Below are 22,518 nucleotides of genomic sequence, written 5' to 3' on the forward strand. Positions count from 1 at the left end.
ATCTTGGCTTACTGCAACCTTGGACTCCAGGGTTTAAATGATTATCCTGCCTCAGACTCCCAAGTAGCTGGGATTACAGGTATGCACCACCATGCCCACCTGTATTTTTAGTAGAGACGGGGTTTTACCATGTTGCCCAGGCCTGATCTCAAGTAATTTGCCTGCCCGGGGCTCCCAAAGTGCTGGGATTACAGGCCTGAGCCACCACGCCCAGCCACTACTGATTCTTGAGAATAGCTCAAGAACATAATACCCTCCAGGAGGGTAGATCTGCCATGTGGGGCTAAGCCCACCAGCTCTACTGTGCCCTGCCTTAGGCACCTGCTAAAGTTCCTTGCAGATGAAGAAAGGACACTGTGGTTTATAGTAAATATTTAATTGGTTCCATCAGCAACTCCAGCACAAGTTTTCCTGGATGGGAAGCAGAATCAAGCTACCCAAGGGTTCATGATGAGGTATGGGGGTCACTGAGGAGACCCCCAGAGTCACTGACCCCCCTCCACACACCAGGTGGCCCTGCAGAATGAAGGTTGGGCTGACAAAATGTGAAGTAGGGAAGAGGTAAGATAGGGCGAGGAAACAGGCCCTGGCCTGTACATTTGCCTGCAGGAAGGAGGGAGGGCAGGAGAGACTTTCTGCATAGGAGTCGAACTACACTTTTAAGTTCTCAACCCCAATATGTAGAGGAAAACAGCCAAGCCACTCTCCATCTAGTATCAGGAACTTCTCTTCAAGTGGTCTTCTGTCATCTCGGTTCTATCTTCCCAATTCTCTGTTCCAGATTCCAAATTCTGTAGTTGAAGCCCAAGTTCTGAATTCTAAGTTCTACCTTCTGAGTTCCTGTTATGTGTCTGTCTCCTGCCCCTAAACCCTTCCTGGCTCCCATCCCTTTCTCCAGCCTCTCTGGGTGAAATGTCTGGACCTCCTTCTGACTGTGCTGATGAGGTGTTTTTTGTTGTTGTTGGGGTTTTTTTTTGGCAGTTCCAGGCTTTTCTCCAGCAGGAGGGATTTGGCTCAGACTGTCCAGCAAGTGGGTGACCCAGTGGAGACCAGGGAATTCCTGAGGGCCTGGCCTGGCCTCCTCTCTTCCCACCCCACCTGTAGCCACTGGACATGCTACCTTTTGTGCAAGCTAAATGGAAGATTTCCATGGGTGATAACTGGGGACTAGTAGCCTTGAGATGACGAATCTTAGGAGAATATATAAGACCTAAAAGATCGCTATCCTTCATTCAGGGAAATTAGAAACTACTTCTAACGGGGAAGGAGGCAGGCAGGGAAGGTGTTTGCCTGGGCAGAGCTGTAAATCCTCAGAACTTGTCATCCTTCAGTTCCCCCTTGTCTGAGCTGAGCACTGCCCCTCAGAGTCCTCCCAGAGCCAAGACAAAACCAACACAGCAGAACCAGGAGTGCCACTGTCTGTTAGGATTGCCCTGAGGGAGAAGGGGAAGGAGGTGGAGGTGTAGGCAGCATCACTGGAGAGGTGAAATCTTCAAGGGGATCATGATCCGAGACTCCATGTGTCGCACCAGGGGGACTGCAGAGAGAGAAAGGCAGAGGTCACACAGGGGCCTCAAGCAAGCCAACAACCTCCCCTGGCCCCACCCACACATGTTGGCCTTTGAGTGGGGAGGAGGAGGACCCATATACTGTGAAAGGAATGTCCCATTGCCCTCCTAAAAGGGCCCATGAGGCCGGGCACGGTGGCTCACGCCTGTAATCCCAGCACTTTGGGAGGCCAAGGCGGGTGGATCACGAGGTCAAGAGATCGAGACCATCCTGGTCAACATGGTGAAACCCCGTCTCTACTAAAAATACAAAAATTCAGCTGGGCATGGTGGCGTGTGCCTGTAATCCCAGCTACTCAGGAGGCTGAGGCAGGAGAATTGCCTGAACCCAGGAGGCGGAGGTTGCGGTGAGCCGAGATCGCGCCATTGCACTCCAGCCTGGGTAACAAGACCACCAGATCCCTCAAATTATAGGATAAGATAGGGCTTCAGTGGTGATAAGAATAACATTTTCTTAAATTTTAATAGTTATATGTTTATTTTCCTTGTGTTTGAAAATAATAATTAGCAGAGTGAAAAGTGATTTCATAGATATTATTGCCGAGGACAAAGCTAGGTTCAAAACAAAGTAGGGAGATTTAAAGAAAAATAGCAGCTGGGCGAGGTGGCTCACACCTGTAATCCCAGCACTTTGGGAGACCGAGGAGGGAGGATCACCTGAAGTCAGGAGTTTGAGACCAGCCTGACTAACATGGAGAAACCATGTTCTCTACTAAAAATACAAAATTAGCTGGGCATGGTGGCATCACCTGTAATCCCAGCTACTTGGGAGGCTGAGGCAGGAGTATCACTTTAACCCAGGAGGCAGAAGTTGCGGTGAGCCGAGACTGAGCCATTGCACTCCAGCCTGGGCAACAAGAGCAAAACTCCGTCTCAAAAAACAAAGAGGCCAGGTGCAGTGGCACACACCTGTAATCTCAGCACTGTGGGAGGCCGAGGCGGACAGATCACCTGAGGTCAGGAGTTCGAGACCAGCCTGGCTAAAGTGGTGAAACCCCGTCTCTAAAAAAAAGAAAAGAAAACAAAGCAAGAAAATAATTATAATAGTATACTGCTAGGACAAAAGCTGTGAGCAGGGTCCTCAAGAGGCTGAGGCTTGAAAAACACTGATTTAATCCAACTGCCTCATTTTCCAGATGGGGAGGCTGCAGCCTAGAAAGGGTCAGCGCAAGGTCATCCAAGAGGTTAGACTCTTTCCTCTTGCTCAGAGCTTTTCAAACTTTGATGTGCACACTTGGCAGTTCTGTTAATGTGCAGATTCTGATTCTGTAGGTTGCAGGAAGCTTGAGATTTATCATTCTTTTTTTTTTTTTTTTTTTTTTTGAGAACAAGTTTCACTCTTGTTGCCCAGGCTGGAGTGCAATGGCATGATCTCAGCTCATTGCAAGCTCTGCCTCCCAGGTTCAAGCGATTCTACTGCCTCAGCCTCCCAAGTAGCTGGGATTACAGGGATGCACCACCACACCGGCTAATTTTGTATTTTTAGTAGAGATGGGGTTTCTCCATGTTGGTTGGCTGGTCTTGAACCCCTGACCTCAGATAATATGTCCGTCTCACCCTCCCAAAGTGCTGGGATTACAGGGGTGGGCCCCTGAGCCTGATGGAGATTTGTCATGTTTAACAAGCTCCCAGGGGATGCTAATACTGTCTGTTGGGACCACACGTGGTTTTGTTTTGTATTTTATTTATTTTTTTTTTGAAACAAGATCTCACTCTGTCTCCCAGGCTGGAGTGCAGTGGCAAGATCTTGGCTCACTGCAAACTCCACCTCCTGGGTTCAGTGATTCTTGTGTCTCAGCCTCCCGAGTAGCTGGGATTACAGGTTCATGTTAACACGCCTGGTTAATTTTTGTATTTTTAGTAGAGACAGGGTTTCACCATATTGCCCAGACTTGTCTCAAACTCCTGGGCTCAACTGATCCATGCATCTTAACCTCATATAGTGCGGGGATTACAGGTGTAAGCCACTGTGCTTGGCCTGTTTTTTATTTTTATTTTTATTTTTTTTGAGACAGGTCTCACTGTTGCCCAGGCTGGAGTACAATGGCACAAACATGGCTCACTGTTGCCTCAAACTCCTAGGCTCAAGCAGTCTTCCCACCTCAGCCTTCCAAGTAGCTGGGACTACAGGTGGACACCACCACACCCCACTAATTTTTTTTTTCTGAGATGGAGTCTCAGTCTGTTGCTCAGGCTGGAGTGCAGAGGTGTGATCTCGGCTCATTGCAACCTCCGCCTCCTTGGTTCGAGTGATTCTTCTGCCTCAGTCTCCTGAGTAGCAGGGACTACAGGCACCCACCATCACGCCCAGCTAATTTTTTATATTTTAGTAGAGACAGGGTTTCACCATGTTGGCCAGGTTGGTCTTGATCTCCTGGCCTTGTGATCCTCCTGCTTGTCCTCCCAAAGTGCTGGGATTACAGGCGTGGGCCACTGCACCTGGCCTAATTTAAAAAAAATTTTGTGTAGAGATGGGGGTCTCCTTATGTTGCCCAGGCTGGTCTTAAACTACTGGCCTCAAGTGATCCTCTTGCCTCGGCCTCCCAAAGTGCTAAGATTACAGTTGTGAGCCACTACACCGGCTGGGACCACACTGAGTAGCAAGGCTCCTGATAACTCCTTCAGCAGACACATTCTCCCCCATACCACTTGGTAAGTGATCCCTGTAAGCTTCTCAGTGGCCAGGACAGGCTCTTGTTCATTTATGTGCCCCTCAACCACCTACCCATGACAGTTTCCAGCATATGGTGAGGGCTCAATTAACACCCACTGACTCTAGGTGATTTCAGGGTTCCTAGCAAAGTGGCAAACACCTTGAGCAAAAAATTTGTTCAAAGCTGGGCACAGTGGCTCATGCCTATAATCCCAGCACTTTGGAAGGCTGATGGGGGGAGGACTGCTTGAGCCCAGGAGTTCAAGACCAGCCTGGGCAACATAGCAAGATTGCGTCTCTACAAAAACAAAAACCTTGTTCATAAACATTTCCTCTTCAGAACTTAAAGTATTAAAATAAAATAAAATAATGTCCTGCATGGTTCCTTTGTGACAGACCCTGGAGAAAGCACTTTTTATAAATGAGTCTGTGAGCCGAGTGCAGTGGCTCACACCTATAATCCCAGCACTTTGGGGGGCCAAGGCCAGCAGATCACCTGAAGTCAGGAATTTGAGGCCAGCCTAGCCAATATGGTGAAACCCTGTCTCTGCTAAAAATACTAAAATTAGCCAGGCATGGTGGCACATACCTGTAATCCCAGATACTAAGGAGGCTAAGGCAGAAGAATTGCTTGAACCTGGGAGGCAGGGGTTGCAGTGAGCCAAGATCGTGCCACCGTACTCCGGCCTGGGTGACAGAACAAGACTCTGTCTCAAAAATAAACAAAAATAGGGCTGGATGTGGTGGCGCACACCTGTAATCCCAGCACTTTGGGAGGTTGAGGCAGGCAGATCACAAGGTCAAGGGACTGAGACCATCCTGGCCAACATGGTGAAACCTCATCACTACTAAAAATACAGAAATTAGCTGGGTGTGGTGGCACACGCCTGTAGTCCCTGATACTTGGGAGGCTGAGGCAGGAGAATTGCTTGAACACAGGAGGCAGAGATTGCAGTGAACCGAGATTGCGCCACTGTACTCCAGCCTGACGACAGAACGATAGTCTGTTTCAAATAACATTTAAAAATAAATATAAATAAATAAAATATGAAATCATAAAACAAAATAGTTTGTAGAATCTTCCCTTACAGCCCTCTGAGGGAGGCACTTTCACCGTCACCATCTTACAGATGAGGGAACAGCCTTGGCGAGGTGAAGAACCGTGCCCAAGGTGACAATGGGCGCTCACTAATCCACATCTAGGCAGAGGCATGGCCCTGGGTATGTTATCAGCCCCTAGAGTACTCACCTAGGCCTGCTGGTATCCTATGGAGTGTGCCACTAGGATAGAAACCCACTAACTCATTGTCTTAAGTGAGTTCCCTGTCACTGGAGGTAATCAAGAAAGGCTGGATCTGGGCCGGGCACGGTGGCTCACGCCTGTAATCCTAGCACTTTGGGAGGCTGAGGTGGGTGGATCACCTGAGGTCAGGAGTTCAAGACCAGCCTGGCCATCATGGTGAAACCCCATCTAAAAAAGAAAAAAAGAAAGGCTGGATCTCTTTGCAGAGGGGATTCCATCCTCAGATAGGGCTCTCAGCAGAAGACCTCCAAAAGCTTCACTTACCTGTATAGTAGACATTTTCATCCCAGCCTCTCTTCCTCCAGGCAGCGTTTCGAGTCTCCTCCCGAGATTGCAGGTCTTTATAGGCTGTGAGAAAGGCACAGGCTCATTCTTCAGGCACAGAGGATCGGATCCCTTACCCAGCATAGGGCCCTCTTCGCACTGTCCCCCAAACCCTGCCCTGCGGTCTCCTCTTCCCTAGATGCCTCCCTCGGACTGCTAGCAAACACTGTTTTAACAATCCATCCAATGAGTACCTATGTTAATGTCACCTACATTTATATTTCCACTCGCAAGCACTCCCAAGGGCTCCAGACTCCTGTATCCATCTACTGCCTACTTGACATCTCTACTTTGGTGTGTCAGCATTTTAAATGTAACACTTCTGGCTGGGCGTGGAAGCTCATGCCCAAAATCCCAGCATTTTGGGAGGTTGAGGCAGGTGGACTGCTTGAGGCTAGGAGTTCGAGGCCAGTCTGGCCAACACGGTGAAACTCTGTCTCTACTAAAAATACAAAAATTATTTGGGCATGGTAGTGCACACCTGTAATCCCAGTTACTCAGGAGCATGACGCACAAGAATCACTTGAACCCGGGAGGTGGTGGTTGCAGTGAGCCAAGACTGCACCACTATACTCCAGCCTAAATGACAGAGTGAGACTCCATCTCGAAAAAGAAAAAAAAAAGTAACACTTCCAAGGGCCAAGATTAGGCTCCTGACCCCAATGACTTGCTCCTTCCCTAAACCTCCCAGACTCAGTAAACAATACACAGCAGCTGAAGCACAAGCCCGGGAGCTCTTCTGGAATGCCCTTCTCCTTCTCTTGCCCCACACAGACAATTCATCCATATATCCCATTGATTCCACCTCTAGACTAACAAGTCTGTGGACTTCTCAGCATCCCACTGCCTATCCCCTCTTGCCTGGAGTAGAGTAACAGGCTCCCGAAGCCCTGCTGTCTCTCTTGCTCCCCTACCAAGCACTCTTAACAAAGCAGAGAACAGCCAGAGAAATCATACTAGAGCAAAAATCAGGTCATGTCACTGTTGTTTGAAATCAATAGTCTCTCGTTGCATTTATAATAAATCCCAACTCATTCCCTGTCTCCTGTTCCATCTCCCCACATTCTGCCTTACTCCATACCAGCCTCCTTGCCACACCTCAAAACCCCAAAGGCCTTGCCCCACCACAGGGCCTTTTAATGTGCTGCTCCATCTGCTTGGAATGCTTTCACCCAGCAATTCACAGCTGGCTCCTTCTCATCCTTTGGCTCTCAGCTTACATTTTACTCCCTCAGAGAGGCCTTCTTTGTCTACCTAGACAAATGTAGATCCCCTGTGTTTTTTGCCATCATCTCTCCCTACTTACTTTTTTTTTTGAGACAGAGTTTCACTCTGTCACCCAGGGTGGAGTGCAGTGGTGTGATCTCGGCTCACTGCAGCCTCCACCTTCTGGGTTCAAGCAATTCTCCTGCCTCAGCCTCCTGAGTAGCTGGGACTACAGACGTGCATCACCACACCCAGCTAATTTTTGTACTTTTAGTACAGACGGGGTTTCACCATGTTGGCCAGGCTGGTCTCGAACTCCTGACCTCAGGTGATCCACCCACCTCAGCTTCCCAAAGTGCTAGGATTACAGGCATGAGCCACCACACCTGGCCTCCCTATTTTCTCCAAATATGATTAGTAATAATCTGAAATTGATCTTTTTGTGACATTACATCTAAGATAGTGTCTCATGCTACAACATTAAGTTCTATAAGGACACTAATGCATCCCCATTGGCTACAGAGAGTGACAACAGAGAAAGAGAACTCACAAAAGCCTCCTGGAAGGTCTTCAACCTACCCCAGAGATGGTGCACCACATAGAGCTCTCCAATCTGTGAGAAGAAGCCACCCACTGCCTCCTGGTTCTCTTGCCGGTACTTGATGGCCCGAGCCCTGGAGAAGGCAGAATAAAATGAGGCAGAAGCCAGGGCTGGTACAGAGTACCGAGGCTGATTCCTTGGCCACACCTCACAGGAGGGGCCTCGGTAGAATCCACGGTTCTCCGGGATGCTACAGGAAGGGCTGATGGCTGGGTGTTCTACCAATGGAGGGCTCACAATCTTCTAGGAGATCCTCACCTCCTAGTTGGAGCCTTCTCCCAAATCCTTGTGGGGCATTGGGTACTGAGTTCCCTGTGATATGGCCCCGAAAAAGGTGGCCCACCAGGGGCCTTGGTGGGGCAGGTAAGCAGGTTATCCCCCAACCCCAATCCTGGTGCTGCCACTTACCAGTTGTTCCCCCACTCGATCATGGTTCCTGGCTGAAAGAGAACCAAAGGGATGATGGGAATGAGCCCCCACCTTGTATTCATAACATCACAGCCAAGCAAGGAAGGGAAACTGCCCTGTCTCCCCACCTCCCCAGCTCCAGTGGCTGTGTGGCCTCACTTGCAGGCCCTGACGCACACCTGGTATATACATGTTTGCACACATGTGTACATAACTCTGCTGAGCCCACAGGAAAGGAGAGGCCAGAAGCCCTAGTCTAGGTGTTGCGACAGCTGCAAAGCAGCACTGCAGCAGGGAAGTTGGGGGGTATTAAGCAGTCCGTCGGAGGGAAGCACCTTGAGCTTATATGTCCTCAGCTCATAGATGTTGGGACCCACTCTGGGCTGTGGCTCATTCCAGAAGCTGAACTCGAGGAGCAACTGGTTTCTCCTGGACAGCAGCATCTGGCTCCGCTCCCTTCGGAACTCCAGGTACTCCTGCGGGCATGGTGGTAAAGGCACAGCTACCAGGAAGTGCCCTCCATCCTGACGGTGTGCCTCATGGGGTGGCAGAGGAGTCCCCAGCACAGGGCTGGGCTGCATCTAACATCCAGAGAGGTGTACTGAGAGGACACTAACATACCTTATTGTTTTTAAGCTTGTTCATGCAGTCCATGAGGGCTGGGTAGCCCCCTGAAAATCGCCACAGGTGCACTGTTGGGGGTGAGAGGTATAGGTCAGCGGGCTGCTGGGACCCCCCCGCAGATTACCTCCCCAGGGTTGGCTGAGTGTATATGTGGTAGGGGAGGCAGGCGACCTGGTTCCATGTAGCAGCAAGACTCTCTGAGTTTCCTCTGCCTTGGTGGAGGACCATGCTGTGGAGGGGATGACTCCAGACACAGGTCTAGGAGAACTGGAGTTGAGCTCTAGCTCAGTCCAGTGGCTTTAGACTGCTCTAAGCCTCAGTGTTCTCATCTTGAAAATGGGAATAATGCTCCTACCTACCCCACCTTCCTTAAATAGCAACAACAGGATCAGATGTGTCCTGTGCCCTGGGAACAAGCATAAGGAAGACCACCAGGCCTCAAACGGGCAGCTGGACAAAAGGACAGGGGAGATCTGATGGGCTGATATGGAACATTCCATTCCAAGATAGTGCATTGAAAAAAGGAACCAAGGAACAGAAGAGTATATGTGATATGCTTCCTCATGTGTTGAGGGGGCAAGGACACATCTCCAGAGATGCTGATTTATGCATCACCTCTTAATGACGACTTTAAGAGATTGACAGTAGATGCGCCTGGGACATATAATGGAGGCCTGTGGGGCCTCATGCAGGAGGGAAGCTTACTTTGCCTGGAAAACTCTTTGTACTGTTAGAATTTCTAAAAATCATATTATTGGCTAGGCCTGGAAGCATTTTGGGAGGCCGAGGCAGGCAGATCACTTGAGGTTAGGAGTTTGAGACCAGCCTGGCCAACATGGTGAAATCCCATCTCTACTAAAAATACAAAAATCAGCCAGGCATGGTGGCACACACCTGAAATCCCAGCTACTCAGGAGACTGAGGCAGGAGAATCGCTTGAACCCGGCAGGTGGAGGTTGCAGTGAGTCAAGATTGTGCCACTGCACTCCAGCCTGGGCGGCAGAGTGAAACTCCATCTCAAATTAATTAATTAATTAATAATTAATTTAATTAAATTAAATTTTTTAAAAATCAACTTTGGGAGACCAAGGCGGGTGGTGGATCACCTGAGGTCAGAAGTTCAAAACCAGCCTGATCAACATGGCTAAACCCCATCTCTACTAAAAATACAAAATTAGCCGGGCATGGTGGCATGTACCAGTAATCCCAGCTCATCGGGAGGCTGAGGCAGGAGTATTGCTTGAACCTGGGAAGTGGAGATTGCAGTGAGGTGAGATTGCACCATTGCACTCTAGTCTTGGCAACAAGACCTAACTCAGTTTCAAAAAATATTAAAAGGCTGGGCGCGGTGGCTCACACCTGTAATCCAGCACTTTGGGTGGCCGAGGTGGGCAGATTACCTGAGGTCTGGAGTTTGAGGCCAGCCTGACCAATATGGCAAAACCCTGTCTCTACTAAAAATACAAAAATTAGCCAGATGCGGTGGCACGTGTCTGTAATCCCAGCTACTCAGGAGGCTGAGGCAAGAGAATCACTTGAACCTAGGAGGCAGAGCTTGTGGTAAACTGAGATAGCACCACTGCGCTCCAGCCTGGGGGACAGAGCAACACTCCATCTCAAACAAACAAACAAAAAACCTCAAGATCAGCCAGGCACAGTGGCTCAGGTCTGCAATCCCAACACTGGGAGGCCGAAGCAGGAGGAACAATTGAGTCCAGGAGTTTGAGACCAGCCTGGGCAACATACCAAGACCTCATCTCTACAAAGCAAAACAAAACAAAACAACTGGCTCAGGCATTGTGGTGAATGCCTGTGGTCCCAGCTACTTGAGAAGTGGAGGTAAGAGGATCTCCTGAGCCCAGGAGTTCAAGATTGCAGTGAGCTATGATCATACCACTGCACTCCAAACTGGATGACAGAGCAAGACCCTGTCCCAAATAGAAAAATTAAAAAAAAATAAGCCAGGAGTGGTGGCTCATGGCTATAACCCCAGCACTTTGGGAGGCTAAGGTGGGCAGATTACCTGAGGTCAGGAGTTCGAGACCAGCCTGACCAACATGGTGAAACCCCATCTCTACTAAAAATACAAAATTAGCCGGGCATGGTGGCACACGCCTGTAATCCCAGCTACCTGGTAGGCTGACACAGGAGAAGCACTTGAACCCAGGAGACAGAGGTTGCAGTGAGCTGAGATCACACCACTATACGCCAGCCTGGGTGACGGAGCGAGACCCTGTTTCACAAGAAAAAGGAAAAAAAAAAAAGGCCGGGTGCAGTGGCTCATGCCTGTAATCTCAGCACTTTGGGAGGCCGAGGCAGGCAGATCACCTGAGGTCAGGAGTTCAAGACCAGCCTTTCCAACACAGTGAAACCCCGTATCTATTAAAAAATATAAAAATTAGCTGGGCATGGTGGTGGGAACCTGTAATCCCAGCTACTTGTGAGGCTGAAGCAGGAAGATCACTTGAACCCAGGAGGCAGAGGTTGCAGTGGGCCGAGACTGCACCACTGCACTCCAGCCTGGGCAACAAGAGCAAAACTGTCTCAAATATAATAAAAGACGGGTGATCCAGGTAAAGCAGGCAAGGAAGAAATCATGCTTAAGGCAGAAGAAAGAGCATGTAGTCTGGAACTAGAGTGAAACTGTCAATCTGAGGAATTCAGTCCTGGGTGGCACAGCCCTGAGCAATGAGGCTGGAGGTGGGGCTGGGAACGACTCAAAGGCTTCATGGGTCTCCCTGAGGGCACAGTGGAGCCAGGACAGGTGTTTGAGAAGGGGAGTGAGGCAATGAGATTTTAGGAAGAGCCCCACCAAGCCCCTTCACAAGTGCTGTTGTGAAGAGGGAGTGGAGGATGGCCTGGTGTGAAAGGTGCTGAAGGCCTGGGCTGGCACTGGTTAGGTGACCACCTTACCTGCCTGGTCCTGCTCCCCATACCACGTGTTCCAGTTGCCCACAAGTGAGCAGGGGTAGTCCTCATCCAGGTGCAGCTTGGGCAACACAGCCTCCCTGTGGGAGGGGCACAGAGAAGGGGCAGGATTCACATAGCCACCAGGGCCTCTGAGATAAGGGTTCAAACTCAGTTCAAACTGCAGACCCTGAGGCTGGGCCTCAGAGTCTCCATCTCTAAAATGCAGAAGCTAGAAAAGAGGTCTTCAAGACTTCCGACTCTGAAATGTACATCCTGGCTAGGCACAGTGGCTCACATCTGTAATCCCAACACTGGGAGGCTGAGGCAGGAGGATTGCTTGAGCCCAATAGTTTGAGACCAGTGTGGCCAGCGAAGTGTGACCCCCATCTCTCTTTCTTTGTCGTTGTTTTTGAGATGGAGTTTTGCTCTTGTCACCCAGGCTGCAGTGCAATGACACAATCTCAGCTCACTGCAACCTCTGCCTCTTGGAGGCTGCATCTCTTTAAAAAAAGAAAAAGGAGGCCGGGTGTGGTGGCTCACGCCTGTAATCCCAGCACTTTGGGAGGCCAAGGCAGGTGGATCACAAGGTCAGGAGTTTGAGACCAGCCTGGCCAAAATGTTGAAACCCCGTCTCTACTAAAAATACAAAAATTAGCTGGGCATGGTGGCACGCACCTGTAATCCCAGCTACTCAGGAGGCTGAGGCAGGAGAATCGCTTGAACCTGGGAGGCGGAGGTTGCAGTGAGCCATTGCACTACAGCCTGGGTGACAGAGTGAGACTCTGTCTCAAAAAAAATAAAAATTAAAAAAAAGAAAAAGGAGCAGGGTGCCGTGGCACACACCTGTAATCCCAGCACTTTGGGAGCCTGAGGCGAGTGGATCACCTGAGGTCAGGAGTTTGCAACCAACCTGACTAACATGGTAAAACCTTGTCTCTATGAAATAGAAAAAAATTAGCCAGGTGTGATGGCACACGCCTGTAATCCAAGCTACTTGGGAGGCTGAGACAGGAAAATCATTTGTACCTGGAAGGCAGAGATTGCAATGAGCTAAGATCGCCCCATTGCACTCTAGCCTGGGCAACAAGAGCGAAACTCCATCTCAAAAAAAAAAAAAAGGAAGAAATAAAAGAAATCTACATCTCCTGGGTTTCTGCAAAAAGAACGGAGTGGAGGATGTTCTGCGGATTTGCTGAGAGTGTGTTCCCTGCCCAAGCAGAGGCTGGGATGGGTGGATGCAGGATGCTCACGTGAGGCTGTTGTAGGCGTCCAGGTATTCCGGCTTTACATTGTGAACTGCAACAGAGGACAGAGAGCAAGAAGTGAGGCAGGGTGTGTACACAAGGAAGAACTTGGGGTGAGGGAGCCCATCAAGGCCAGGGGTCCCAGGACAGCTGAGGATGTTCCAGACCCTTCCAGCTCCATACTGGAGCCTCACAGGCCCCCAGAGCCCCTGAAAGGGCAGAGGTTGGTCAGCTCAGCAGCCACTCACACTGGATCTTGTAGAGGTTGCTGGTTTCCTTCTTGGACAGCAGGGTGGAGTGGGCATCCTTCCGGGGATCCACCTTGTGAACAAAGAGGGAGCGGAACCAGCTGCCTTCATTGTCCTTGGAATAGAAACTGCAGGACAGAGGAGTTGAGGGGGACATGTGGAGGTGGGGGGAGCCCCAGCAAATTCCATCTGCTTGGATGTCCTGCTCCCCTAGACCAGTGACCCACATTTCTGGGAACAGGTCCACGAAGTCCTGTGGCAGCTCCGAAGTGTGAAATGCTACTGGAGCCAGCTCCTTTCCACAGAGATTCCAGCTGCCCAGTTGGCTTCTCAGAGTTGTGCAGAGCCTCAGGAGGCCAGGAGAGGCAGCCCTACCCCCCACTTCTCTCTATAGCCTCCCTGCCTCCACTTCATCCCCCTTCCAAGAGGTCCTCTACTTGGGTAACACAACTGCAGCCTCTTGCCAAGTGAATCAACCCCAAATTCAGCTTGCATCATGCCCAAAGCCCTTGACAACTCAACCTAACTTGTCAGCTTCCCCTCCGGCCCCCTTACCTGTACACCTCACTCTTCAGGTGTGCTCTTCCCTGAACACACCGGGCGGTTACTCTGTGCTTTCTTTGCAAGTTCTGTCCCCTCTAACAAGAAGACGACTGCTCTCACCATCCTCCCCAGCACTCACAGTGCACTTGGCCCATGTCTCCACCCTGATCCGGAAAGTGGAAAGCCAAATACAAATAAGCTTTGTCCTTAAGGAGCTCATAGTCCACTAGAAGAAATGGGCCTTGGGAGACAATTATAGCAGAGGTCTCTGGAAGGGCCCAGGTGAGCCAGCCTTAACTCTGCTTCTGGCAACCTGGGCAGACTCTCCTCTCTACGGAGGAGGAGGTGAGCTGGCCAGTCCCCAGAGCTGGTTTGGCAGATAGTGGCAGATAGAGGGGGTAAAAGCCATTGCAAAGCAAGATGCATTCACTCATCCAACCAACACCTGTTCTGCATATCTCAATTCATTCACTATGAGAATGAATGAATGAATGAATAATCAATGAAATCGATTATGTGCTTTGCCCATGAGCAGCATGATTAAGGGCAGTGGGGGGTGTGCTGCCAGCGTTAACTGGACCGGAACTGCACCCCCATCCTAAACACATACCCAAGGTCTAAGAGTCCCAGCAGGGGGCAGGGGGTGCTTATTTTGAGGCCACCAATCTTCTTGCTCCATAGCCTTGGTGCAGCTTACAGCCAGGACTGAAAAGCAAGTCTCCCGATGGAGACAATTCCTAGCCAGGGAGCCTGGCAAGAGGGGTCCCTGAGTGGCAGCAAGCCCTATCTCTTTTTTCTGTTTTTTGCCTAGCCAGCCCTATCCCTTTTTAAGACTTTTTTTGTGGCTAGAACAAATGTCTTAGGCTGGGCATGGTGGTTCACCCCTGTAATCTCAGCACTTTGGGAGGCTGAGGAGGGTGGATCACCTGAGGTGAGGAGTTCGACACCAGCCTGGTCAACATTGCGAAACCTTGTCTCTACTAAAGATACAAAAATTAGCCAGACGTGGTAGTGGGCACCTGTAATCCCAGCTACTCTAGAGGCTGAAGCAGGATAATTGCTTGAACCCGGGAGGTGGAGGTTGCAGTAAGCCTATATCATGCCACTGCACTCCAGCCTGGGCGACAGAGGGAGAATCCATCTCAAAAAAAAAAAAAAAGAACAAATGTCTTGCAAATAAAAACATCACTTTTTTCCAAAGTATGGAGCAGCCATTGGGACTGATAAAATTTAAAAATTGGCTGGGCATGTTGACTAAAAGCCTGTAATCCCAGTGCTTTGGGAGGCTGATGTCAGGGTATCACTTGAGCCCAGGAGTTTTGAGACCAGCCTAGGCAACAAAACGAGACTCCATCTCTACAAAAAATAATATAAATATGACTGGCTTATGCCTGTAAACCCAACACTTTTGGATGCTGAGGCAGGAGGACCACTTGAGTCCAGGAGTTCGAGAAGCCTGGACAGCCTTGTAAGACCTTGTTTCTACAAAAAATAAAGTTAGCTGGACATGACGTTTTGTGCCTGTAGTCCCAGTTACTTGGGAGGCTGAGGTAGTAGGATCACTTAAACCCAGGAGGTTGAAGCTGCAGTGAGCCAAGATCTTGCCAGTGTACTCCAGCTTGGGCAACATAGCGATATTCTGTCTCAAAAAAATAAAATAATACAATAATTAGCTGGGTGTGGTGACACATGCCTGTAGTGCCAGCCACTTGAGAGACTTAGTAGGATTGCATGAAGCCCAGGAAATCAAGACTACAATGAGCCACAACCAGGCCACTGCACTCCAGCCTGGGTGACAGATGACATCATGTCTGAAAAAACAAATTTTTTTTTTTAAAACAATCTTAAAGTGGTGATATGTTTGTATAAGCATCAAAATGAGAAATGGGTTGGGCATGGTGGCTCATGCCTATAATCCCACCCCTTTGGGAGGCTGAGGTGGGTGGATTGCTTGAGCTCTGGAGTCCAAAGTCCCATCTCTGCAATAAATTAAAAAATTAGGCTGGGTGTAAGGGCTCACACCTGTAATTCCCCACTTTGGGAGACTGAGGTGGGTGGATCACCTGAGGTCAGAAGTTCAAGACCAGCCTGGCCAACATGATAAAACCCCATCTCTACTGAAAATACAAAATTTAGCTGGGCGTGGTAGCAGGCACCTGTAATCCCAGCTACTGGGTAGGCTGAGATAGGAGAATCGCTTGAATCCAGGAGGTAGAGGTTGCATTGAGCCTAAGTCGAGCCATTGCACTCCAGCCTGGGCAACAAGAGCAAAACTCCATCTCAAAAAACAAAACAAAAAAGAAAGAAATTAGCTGGGTGTGGTTGAGTATGCCTATAGTTCCAGCTACTCAGGACACCGAGGTGGGAAGATTGCTGGAACCCAGGAGACAGAGGTTGCAGTAGGCCAAGATGGGGCCACTGCACTCCAGCCTGGGCAACAGAGCCAGACCCTATCTCAAAAAAAAAAAGAGGCCAGGCATGATGTTTTATGTTTGTAATCCTAGCACTTTGGGGTGGCCAAGGCAGGTGGATTGCCTGATCTCAGGAGTTCAAGTCTAGCCTGGGCAACATGGCAAAACCCCACTTCTACTAAAAAAAAAAAAAAAAAAAATACAAAAAATTAGCCAGGAGGGGTGATGTGTGCCTGTAGTCCCAGCTACTCGGGAGGCTGAGGCGGAATTGCTTGAATCCAGGAGGTGGAGGCTGCAGTGAACCAAGGTCGCACCAATGCACACGAACCTGGGTGACAGAGAGACTGTTTCCAACTCCCCCCCCAAAAAAAAAGAAAGGAAAAAAAAAGAGAGAAATGACTTGTCCTAAAATGGTAATACTGCTTAACCTGGGAAAAAGGAATAAGAGATGGCTTTTTCTTTATTCGTTATAATTTTTTGTAAAGATTTTTAAAAGTGTGTTAAGCATTTCTGAATTCGTGGATTCTCTTGGTCATTGTACACGCATTTGCTTTATTAGCAAAAAGACAATTATCTTTTTTTTTGTTTTGAAACTGAGTTTCACTCTAGTTGCCCAGGCTAGAGTGCAATGGAGTCATCTCAGCTCACTGCAACATCTGCCTCCCAGGTTCAAGCGATTCTCCTGCCTCAGCCTCCCAAGTAGCTGGGATTACAGGCATGTGCCACCATGCCTGGCTAATTTTGTATTTTAGAAGAGATGGGGTTTCTCCATGTTGGTCAAGCTGGTCTTGAACTCCCGACCTCAGGTGATCCGCTTGCCTCGGCCTCCCAGAATGCTGGGATAACAGGCATGAGCCACCATGCCCGGCCCAAAAAGACAATTATCATTAGATGGGTAGTGTGGACTGTGAAGTTTTTGGACCAGAATAAGGGAGGCTCTAAGCCAGAGATCTGTGATACACTTTTCAGTTCCATGATCTCACTGACTATGCAATGATCTTATAGTATTGGTACTATTAGTATTCCCATCCTTGAAAGGATAAAATAAAAAGAAGCCCAGAGAGTGTCAAGGACTTGTCCAAGGCCGAACAGAAAGTCAGAGGCCAGAGTTAAGAACCAACCCAGCGCTCTTTCCTCGAAAGCCAACCCCCACCTCGGGTTGGGCACCGAGAGACCTGATCTTTTGTTTTAATGTAGAGGGGATGCCTCCCCTGGAGGGAGAGGGGCAGGAAGGAGAGCAGCTCCTACTATTTGTCAACCAAGACCTTTGCTCTGAAAAGAACTAGACTGAGTAACTTACTAACGTCAGCACTGACCAAGATAAATACCGGTCAAGTGGCCAGCCCTAAAGAGAGAGTCTGGGGGCTGGAACACTGGAAACTTCAAGAGCCCTCATGGGCTCCCGTCTCCTCCCACTAATCCTTCCTGCCCATGGGCCTCAGTTTCCCCATCTGTCAAACAAGCAGGGTGGTGGAGCCCCTCCCTAAAGCTCTTTTCTACAGGTAAAATCTAAGAAGGGGCTTGTCAAAGATCTCAGAGAAGGGTCTGAATTCCAAGCCAGCATCCCCAAGGGCTCATTTGCAAGAATACAAATTTCACTTTCTCAGTGAAATTACAATGTTCTCCTACTCTTGACCTCCCTAAACCCTCTTACCCTGCTCTCTAACTTGTTCCAGAGCACCTTCTAAAACGCTATACTAGGACAAGCACAGTGGCTCATGCCTGTAATCCCAACACTTTGGGAGGCTGAGGAAGGATTGCTTGAACCCAGGAGCGTTTTTTGTTTGTTTGTTTTTTGAGATGAAGTTTTGCTCTGTCACCCAGGCTGGAGTACAGTGGCATGATCTCAGCTCACTGCAACTTCCACCTCCTGGGTTCAAGCAATTCTCCTGCCTCAGCCTCCAGAGTAGCTGGGACTACAAGTGCACACTACCACACCTGGCAAATTGTTGTGTTTTAGTAGAGATGCAGTTTCGCCATGTTGGTCAGGCTGGTCTCAAACCCCTGACCTCAAGTGATCTGCCTGCCTCAGCCTCCTGAGTAGCTGGGATTATAGGCATGCAATGCCATGCCTGGCTAATTTTGTATTTTTAGTAGAGACAGGGTTCCACCATATTGGTCAGGCTGGTCTCGAACTCCGACCTCAGGTGAGCCACCTGCCTCTGCCTCCCAAAGTATTGGATTACAGGCATGAGCCATTGCACCCAGCCATGTGCTTTGTTTATTGTCAGTCTCCACACTGAAGGCAGCCCTAGAAGGGCAGAAACCTTATCTATTCTGTTATATCCCTGCTATATCCCTTATGCTTGAAGCAGTGCTGGGCACATGGTGAGTGCGCAGTCCAAGTCTGAGAAATGAATGAAGGGGGAGCTAAAACATTCTTGAATGAGAATGATGAAAGCTGGTAAGTATGAAAGGAAAGAAAGGGTAGACCTTGACCCAGAGTGACTTGACTCAGGGATCAGAGGTCCTTTCCTTCCTTAATACCAACAGCAGAACTAGTGCTTAAGAGCACAAACTCTGGACAAATTCAGGTTCTGATCCTAGCTCAGCTTCACCTTTCTTTTTTCTTCTTCTATTTATTTTTGCTTTTTTTGAGACAGGATCTCACTCTGTCATACAGGCTGGAGTACAGTGACATAATCATGGCTCACTGCAGCCTTTATCTACCAGACTCAAATGATCCTACTTCAGCCTCCTGAGTAGCTGAGAACAGAAGTGCGCACCATCATGCCTGGCTAATTTTTGCTGTTATTGTTGTTTTTTGAGATTAAGTCTCACTCTGTTACCCAGGCTGGAGTGCAATGGCACGATCTCAGCTCACTGCAACATCTGCCTCCCAGCGATTCTCCTGCCTCAGCCTCCCAAGCAGCTGGGACTACAGGCCCACGCCACCATGCTCAGCTAATTTTTTTTTTTTTTTTTTTTTTTGTTTGAGACGGAGTCTCTCTCTGTCACCCAGGCTGGAGTGCAGTGTCATGATCTTGGCTCACTGCAACCTCTGCCTCCCTGGTTCAAGTGATTCTCCTGCCTCAGCCTCCCGAGTAACTGGGATTACAGGCATGTGCTACCATGCCTGGCTAATTTTTGTATTTTAGAAGAGATGGGGTTTCTCCATGTTAGCCAGGCTGGTCTCAAACTCCTGACCTCAGGTGATCCGCCTGCCTTGGCCTCCCAAAATACTGGGATTACAGGCATGAGCGAACTCACCCAGCCAATTTTTGTATTTTTTATAGAGACAGGATCTTACCATGTTGCCCAGGCTGGTCTCAAACTCCTGGGCTCAAGCGATCCTCCCACCTTGGCCTACCAAAGTGCTAAGTTTATAGACGTGAGCTACGGTGCCTGGTTCAGGTCCATCTGATTCCAAAGCACATGCTCTGTCCCCACCCCAGCAGCCTCATTGCCCCAAACCTCACAGGCCAGAAGGGCTGCTGCTGGCCCTACTAGTGACTCCAGAGAGATATGGGGCAGGCTGAGGGACAGCAGGAGCGAGTGTTCTCAGATATCCAATGTGGAATTAAGGCATAAGTAACTAAGATAGTCCTTGAGGGACTTGATAAATATTAATCCAAGTGTCTTCACAGCAATCCTGCCGAAAACAAGCAGGGATCACCATCCCCACTTTACAAGAAAGGAAACTGAGGCTGACGGAGGTTCAGCAACTCCTCCAGGATTACTGAGTGAGAGGCAGCAGGCTGCCTCTGAGACCCATGCTCCTTTTATGGCCTCTGAGTGTTTTCCACATAAATGATTTTACCACCAATCCATTCTGTCCCTTTCCCAACCTTGTTGTCTTCATCTGGAAAATAAGGGGGTCATAAAAGATGATCTTCCCAGGGCCCTTTGAGTCTCAACATTACGTGGGTCTCACACAGAAATTGCTTGAAACGGCTGGGTGCGGTGGCTCACGCCTATAATCCCAGCACTTTGGGAGGCCGAGGCAGGTGGATCACAAGGACAAGAGATCGAGACCATCCTGGTCAACATGTTGAAACCCTGTCTCTACTAAAAATACAAAAAAAAATTAGCTGGGCATGGTGGCGCGCGCCTGTAGTCCCAGCTACTAGGGAGGCTGAGGCAGGAGAATTGCTTGAACCTAGGAGGCGGAGATTGTGGTGAGCCCAGATCGCACCATTGCACTCCAGCCTGGGTAAGAAGAGTGAAACTCTGTCTCAAAAAAAAAAAAAGAAAAAGAAAAAGAAATTGCTTGAAACATAGGCTAGGGGCAAGGAGCAACACCTGCTGCATGTTCATTAAGTGCTAGGCACTTCACAACCACAGCATCTTTGTTTTTTTAGACAGAGTCTTGCTGTCACCCACACTCCAGTGCAGTGGTGAGATCTCGGCTCACTGCAACCTCCACCTCCTGGGTTCAATCGATTCTCCTGCCTCAGCCTCCTGAGTAGCTGGGATTACAGGCGCTAGCCACCACACCCAGATGCTTTTTTCTGTTTTTAGTAGAAACAGGGTTTTACCATGTTGGCCAGGCTGGTCTTGAACTCCTGATGTGAGTTCGAGACCTCCCAAAGTGCTTACAGGTATGAGCCACCACACCCAGCCAACCACAGCATCTTTAATCCTCAACAACCCTAAGAGATGCATCCTGTCTGATTACTCCCATTTTACAGATGAGGAACCTAAGGCTTAAAGAGGCCTGAAGTCACCCCACCTAGAAAGTCTAAGTTAGATTTGCTAGTGCCAGGCAAACTCTAGGCTCTTCCCACGATGTCAGCTTGCTCCCTAATTACTGGGCAGTCTGGGTGGGAGGGGCCCATGCCACTCCTCTTTCCCAGCTGTCCAAAAGCCCCACTGCTCTGTGCTGTAACATCTCAGGCAGGCTCTAACAGAACTTTGCAGCTTCATTCCTGGGCTGCAGGGCAGGAGGGATGCTTGCTTCCTTTTCACAGGTTGGGGGTGGGAGGACAGGTGGCCTCACTTTTTTTTCCTTTGAGATGGAGTTCACTTTGTCGCCAGGCTGGAGTGCACTGGCTCTATCTCGGCTCACTGCAACCTACACCTCCCATGTTCAAGCGATTCTCTTGCCTCAGCCTCCCAAGCAGCTGGGACTACAGGTGCACGCCACTAGCACAGCTAAATTTTTTTGTTGTATTTTTAATATAGACGGGGGTTTCACCAAGCTGGCCAGGATGGTCTCCTGACTTCATGATCCACCCACCTAGGCCTCCCAAAGTGCTGGGATTACAGGCGTGAGCCACCGCACCTGACCTGGCCTCATTCCTTGACCATACACAGTCCTGAGCCCTCTGAGGGTGGAAAGCTGGGGAAACAGAGAAAAATGAGATCATGGTCTAGTGAGAGAGACAGACAAGCACCAAGTCATGTATCACTGTGCAGGGTGATACATGGAGAGATGGGGGAAGTACAGGGCTCTGGGGACCAAGGAGCGAGGGCAAGCAGCTGCCAAGGGCCAGTCAGGGAGGCCAAGCCCTAGCTCAGCCCAGAGCAGGGCCCAAACAAAAGCCCAGACTGAGAGCACATGGCCCAGCCAGCCTCCCCCTCCCAGGAGGCTACCAGTTGAGTACAAAGTGCAAGGCGCATTGGCAGACTGGGTCCCAGATCCAGTGCTGCCGCAGCACAGCAGGGAGGGTGACCTTGGACAACTCCCATTCCCTCTCGGGAGTCTGTTTCCCCACCTGTACAGTTTAAGGTGGGGGAGTAAAGGGTCTGTGCAGCCATGGCCCCTGGTGATCCCCCACTGCTCCCCTGTCATCATCTCTTTCCCTCAGAACTTCCTGAGGGAAGAGCAGACTCTACCAGAAGCCCCCGGTGGGTGTTAAATTACAGGCTACGCCTGGAAATGGGACACTCACCCCTCCTGTCCTCTGCCCTCTCCCACTCTCCAGGGCCCAGTACCTGCCCTTCTCATCATCTTTCATCAGGTCCCATCACAACCTGGTACCAACAAGAAGAAAGACCCTACCCATCCCTTTCTCACCTCCCCCATTCTTTGCTCAGACCCCTCCTTAGGCCTTGATCCTGGCCCCGCCTCTAACCCCCAGATTCCAAGCGAGGACTCTCAGCCCCTCCCCCACGGCCCAGACCCTGGCCCCCGTCCCTGCACCCTCGCCGCGTGCGTCTGTCCCTTCCTGGCCGGGGTCTCACCGCGCCGCAGCTGCAGCCGCAACGTCCCCAGCGCGGGGCCCCGGGCCCCCCAGCAGCCGCCGCGCCGCCACAGAGATGCTGCACAGCAGCGGAGCCATGTTTGAGCCGCGAAGGTTGCAGGAAGGCCCCACCCCCAAACCCGGGTGGCGGAGGCGGAACGCTAATAAACCCCGCCCCTCCGGCTCGCCCGCCCCCTCCACTCAACCGGTCAGGTGGGCGTGGCCCGTGGGCGTCTCCAAGTCCGCAGGTGCTGGAAGTCTGGGTTCTAATCCTCTGCGCGCTCTGCGACCTTGGCAAGCCCTTTGCCGACTTTGGGCCTCAGGATCCACCTCGGTAAAATGGAAGCGTG

At 50.0% G+C, this 22,518-nt stretch overlaps 1 protein-coding gene across 1 annotated transcript; it reads right to left on the reverse strand.

Moving 5' to 3' along the window:
• Positions 1 to 360: 360 nt before the first annotated feature.
• Positions 361 to 22,513, reverse strand: NIPSNAP1 (nipsnap homolog 1). Its single transcript, XM_032256794.1, has 10 exons — positions 22,170 to 22,513; positions 13,090 to 13,217; positions 12,848 to 12,893; positions 11,601 to 11,695; positions 8,685 to 8,755; positions 8,399 to 8,539; positions 8,064 to 8,095; positions 7,634 to 7,728; positions 5,789 to 5,872; positions 361 to 1,537 (listed from the first exon to the last, which is right to left on the reverse strand). The coding sequence occupies exons 1-10, from the start codon at positions 22,265 to 22,267 to the stop codon at positions 1,473 to 1,475; spliced, it is 855 nt and encodes a 284-aa protein (XP_032112685.1). The 5' UTR covers positions 22,268 to 22,513; the 3' UTR covers positions 361 to 1,472.
• Positions 22,514 to 22,518: the final 5 nt, after the last annotated feature.

The sequence above is a fragment of the Sapajus apella genome, unplaced genomic scaffold (genome assembly GCF_009761245.1).
Source record: "Sapajus apella isolate SASKATOON/1434 unplaced genomic scaffold, GSC_monkey_1.0 scaffold95, whole genome shotgun sequence".
In the NCBI taxonomy this organism is placed as follows: domain Eukaryota; kingdom Metazoa; phylum Chordata; class Mammalia; order Primates; family Cebidae; genus Sapajus; species Sapajus apella.

Excerpts from the sequence above, each read along its gene's own strand:
- NIPSNAP1 (XM_032256794.1), bottom strand. The coding sequence starts at position 22,267 with ATGGCTCCGCTGCTGTGCAGCATCTCTGTGGCGGCGCGGCGGCTGCTG. Across the intron at positions 8,096-8,398 it reads TGAGGACATATAAGCTCAAG|CCAGGAACCATGATCGAGTG; the intron begins GTGCTTCCCTCC and ends GTTCTCTTTCAG. Across the intron at positions 1,538-5,788 it reads TGAAAATGTCTACTATACAG|TCCCCCTGGTGCGACACATG; the intron begins GTAAGTGAAGCT and ends CTCTCTCTGCAG.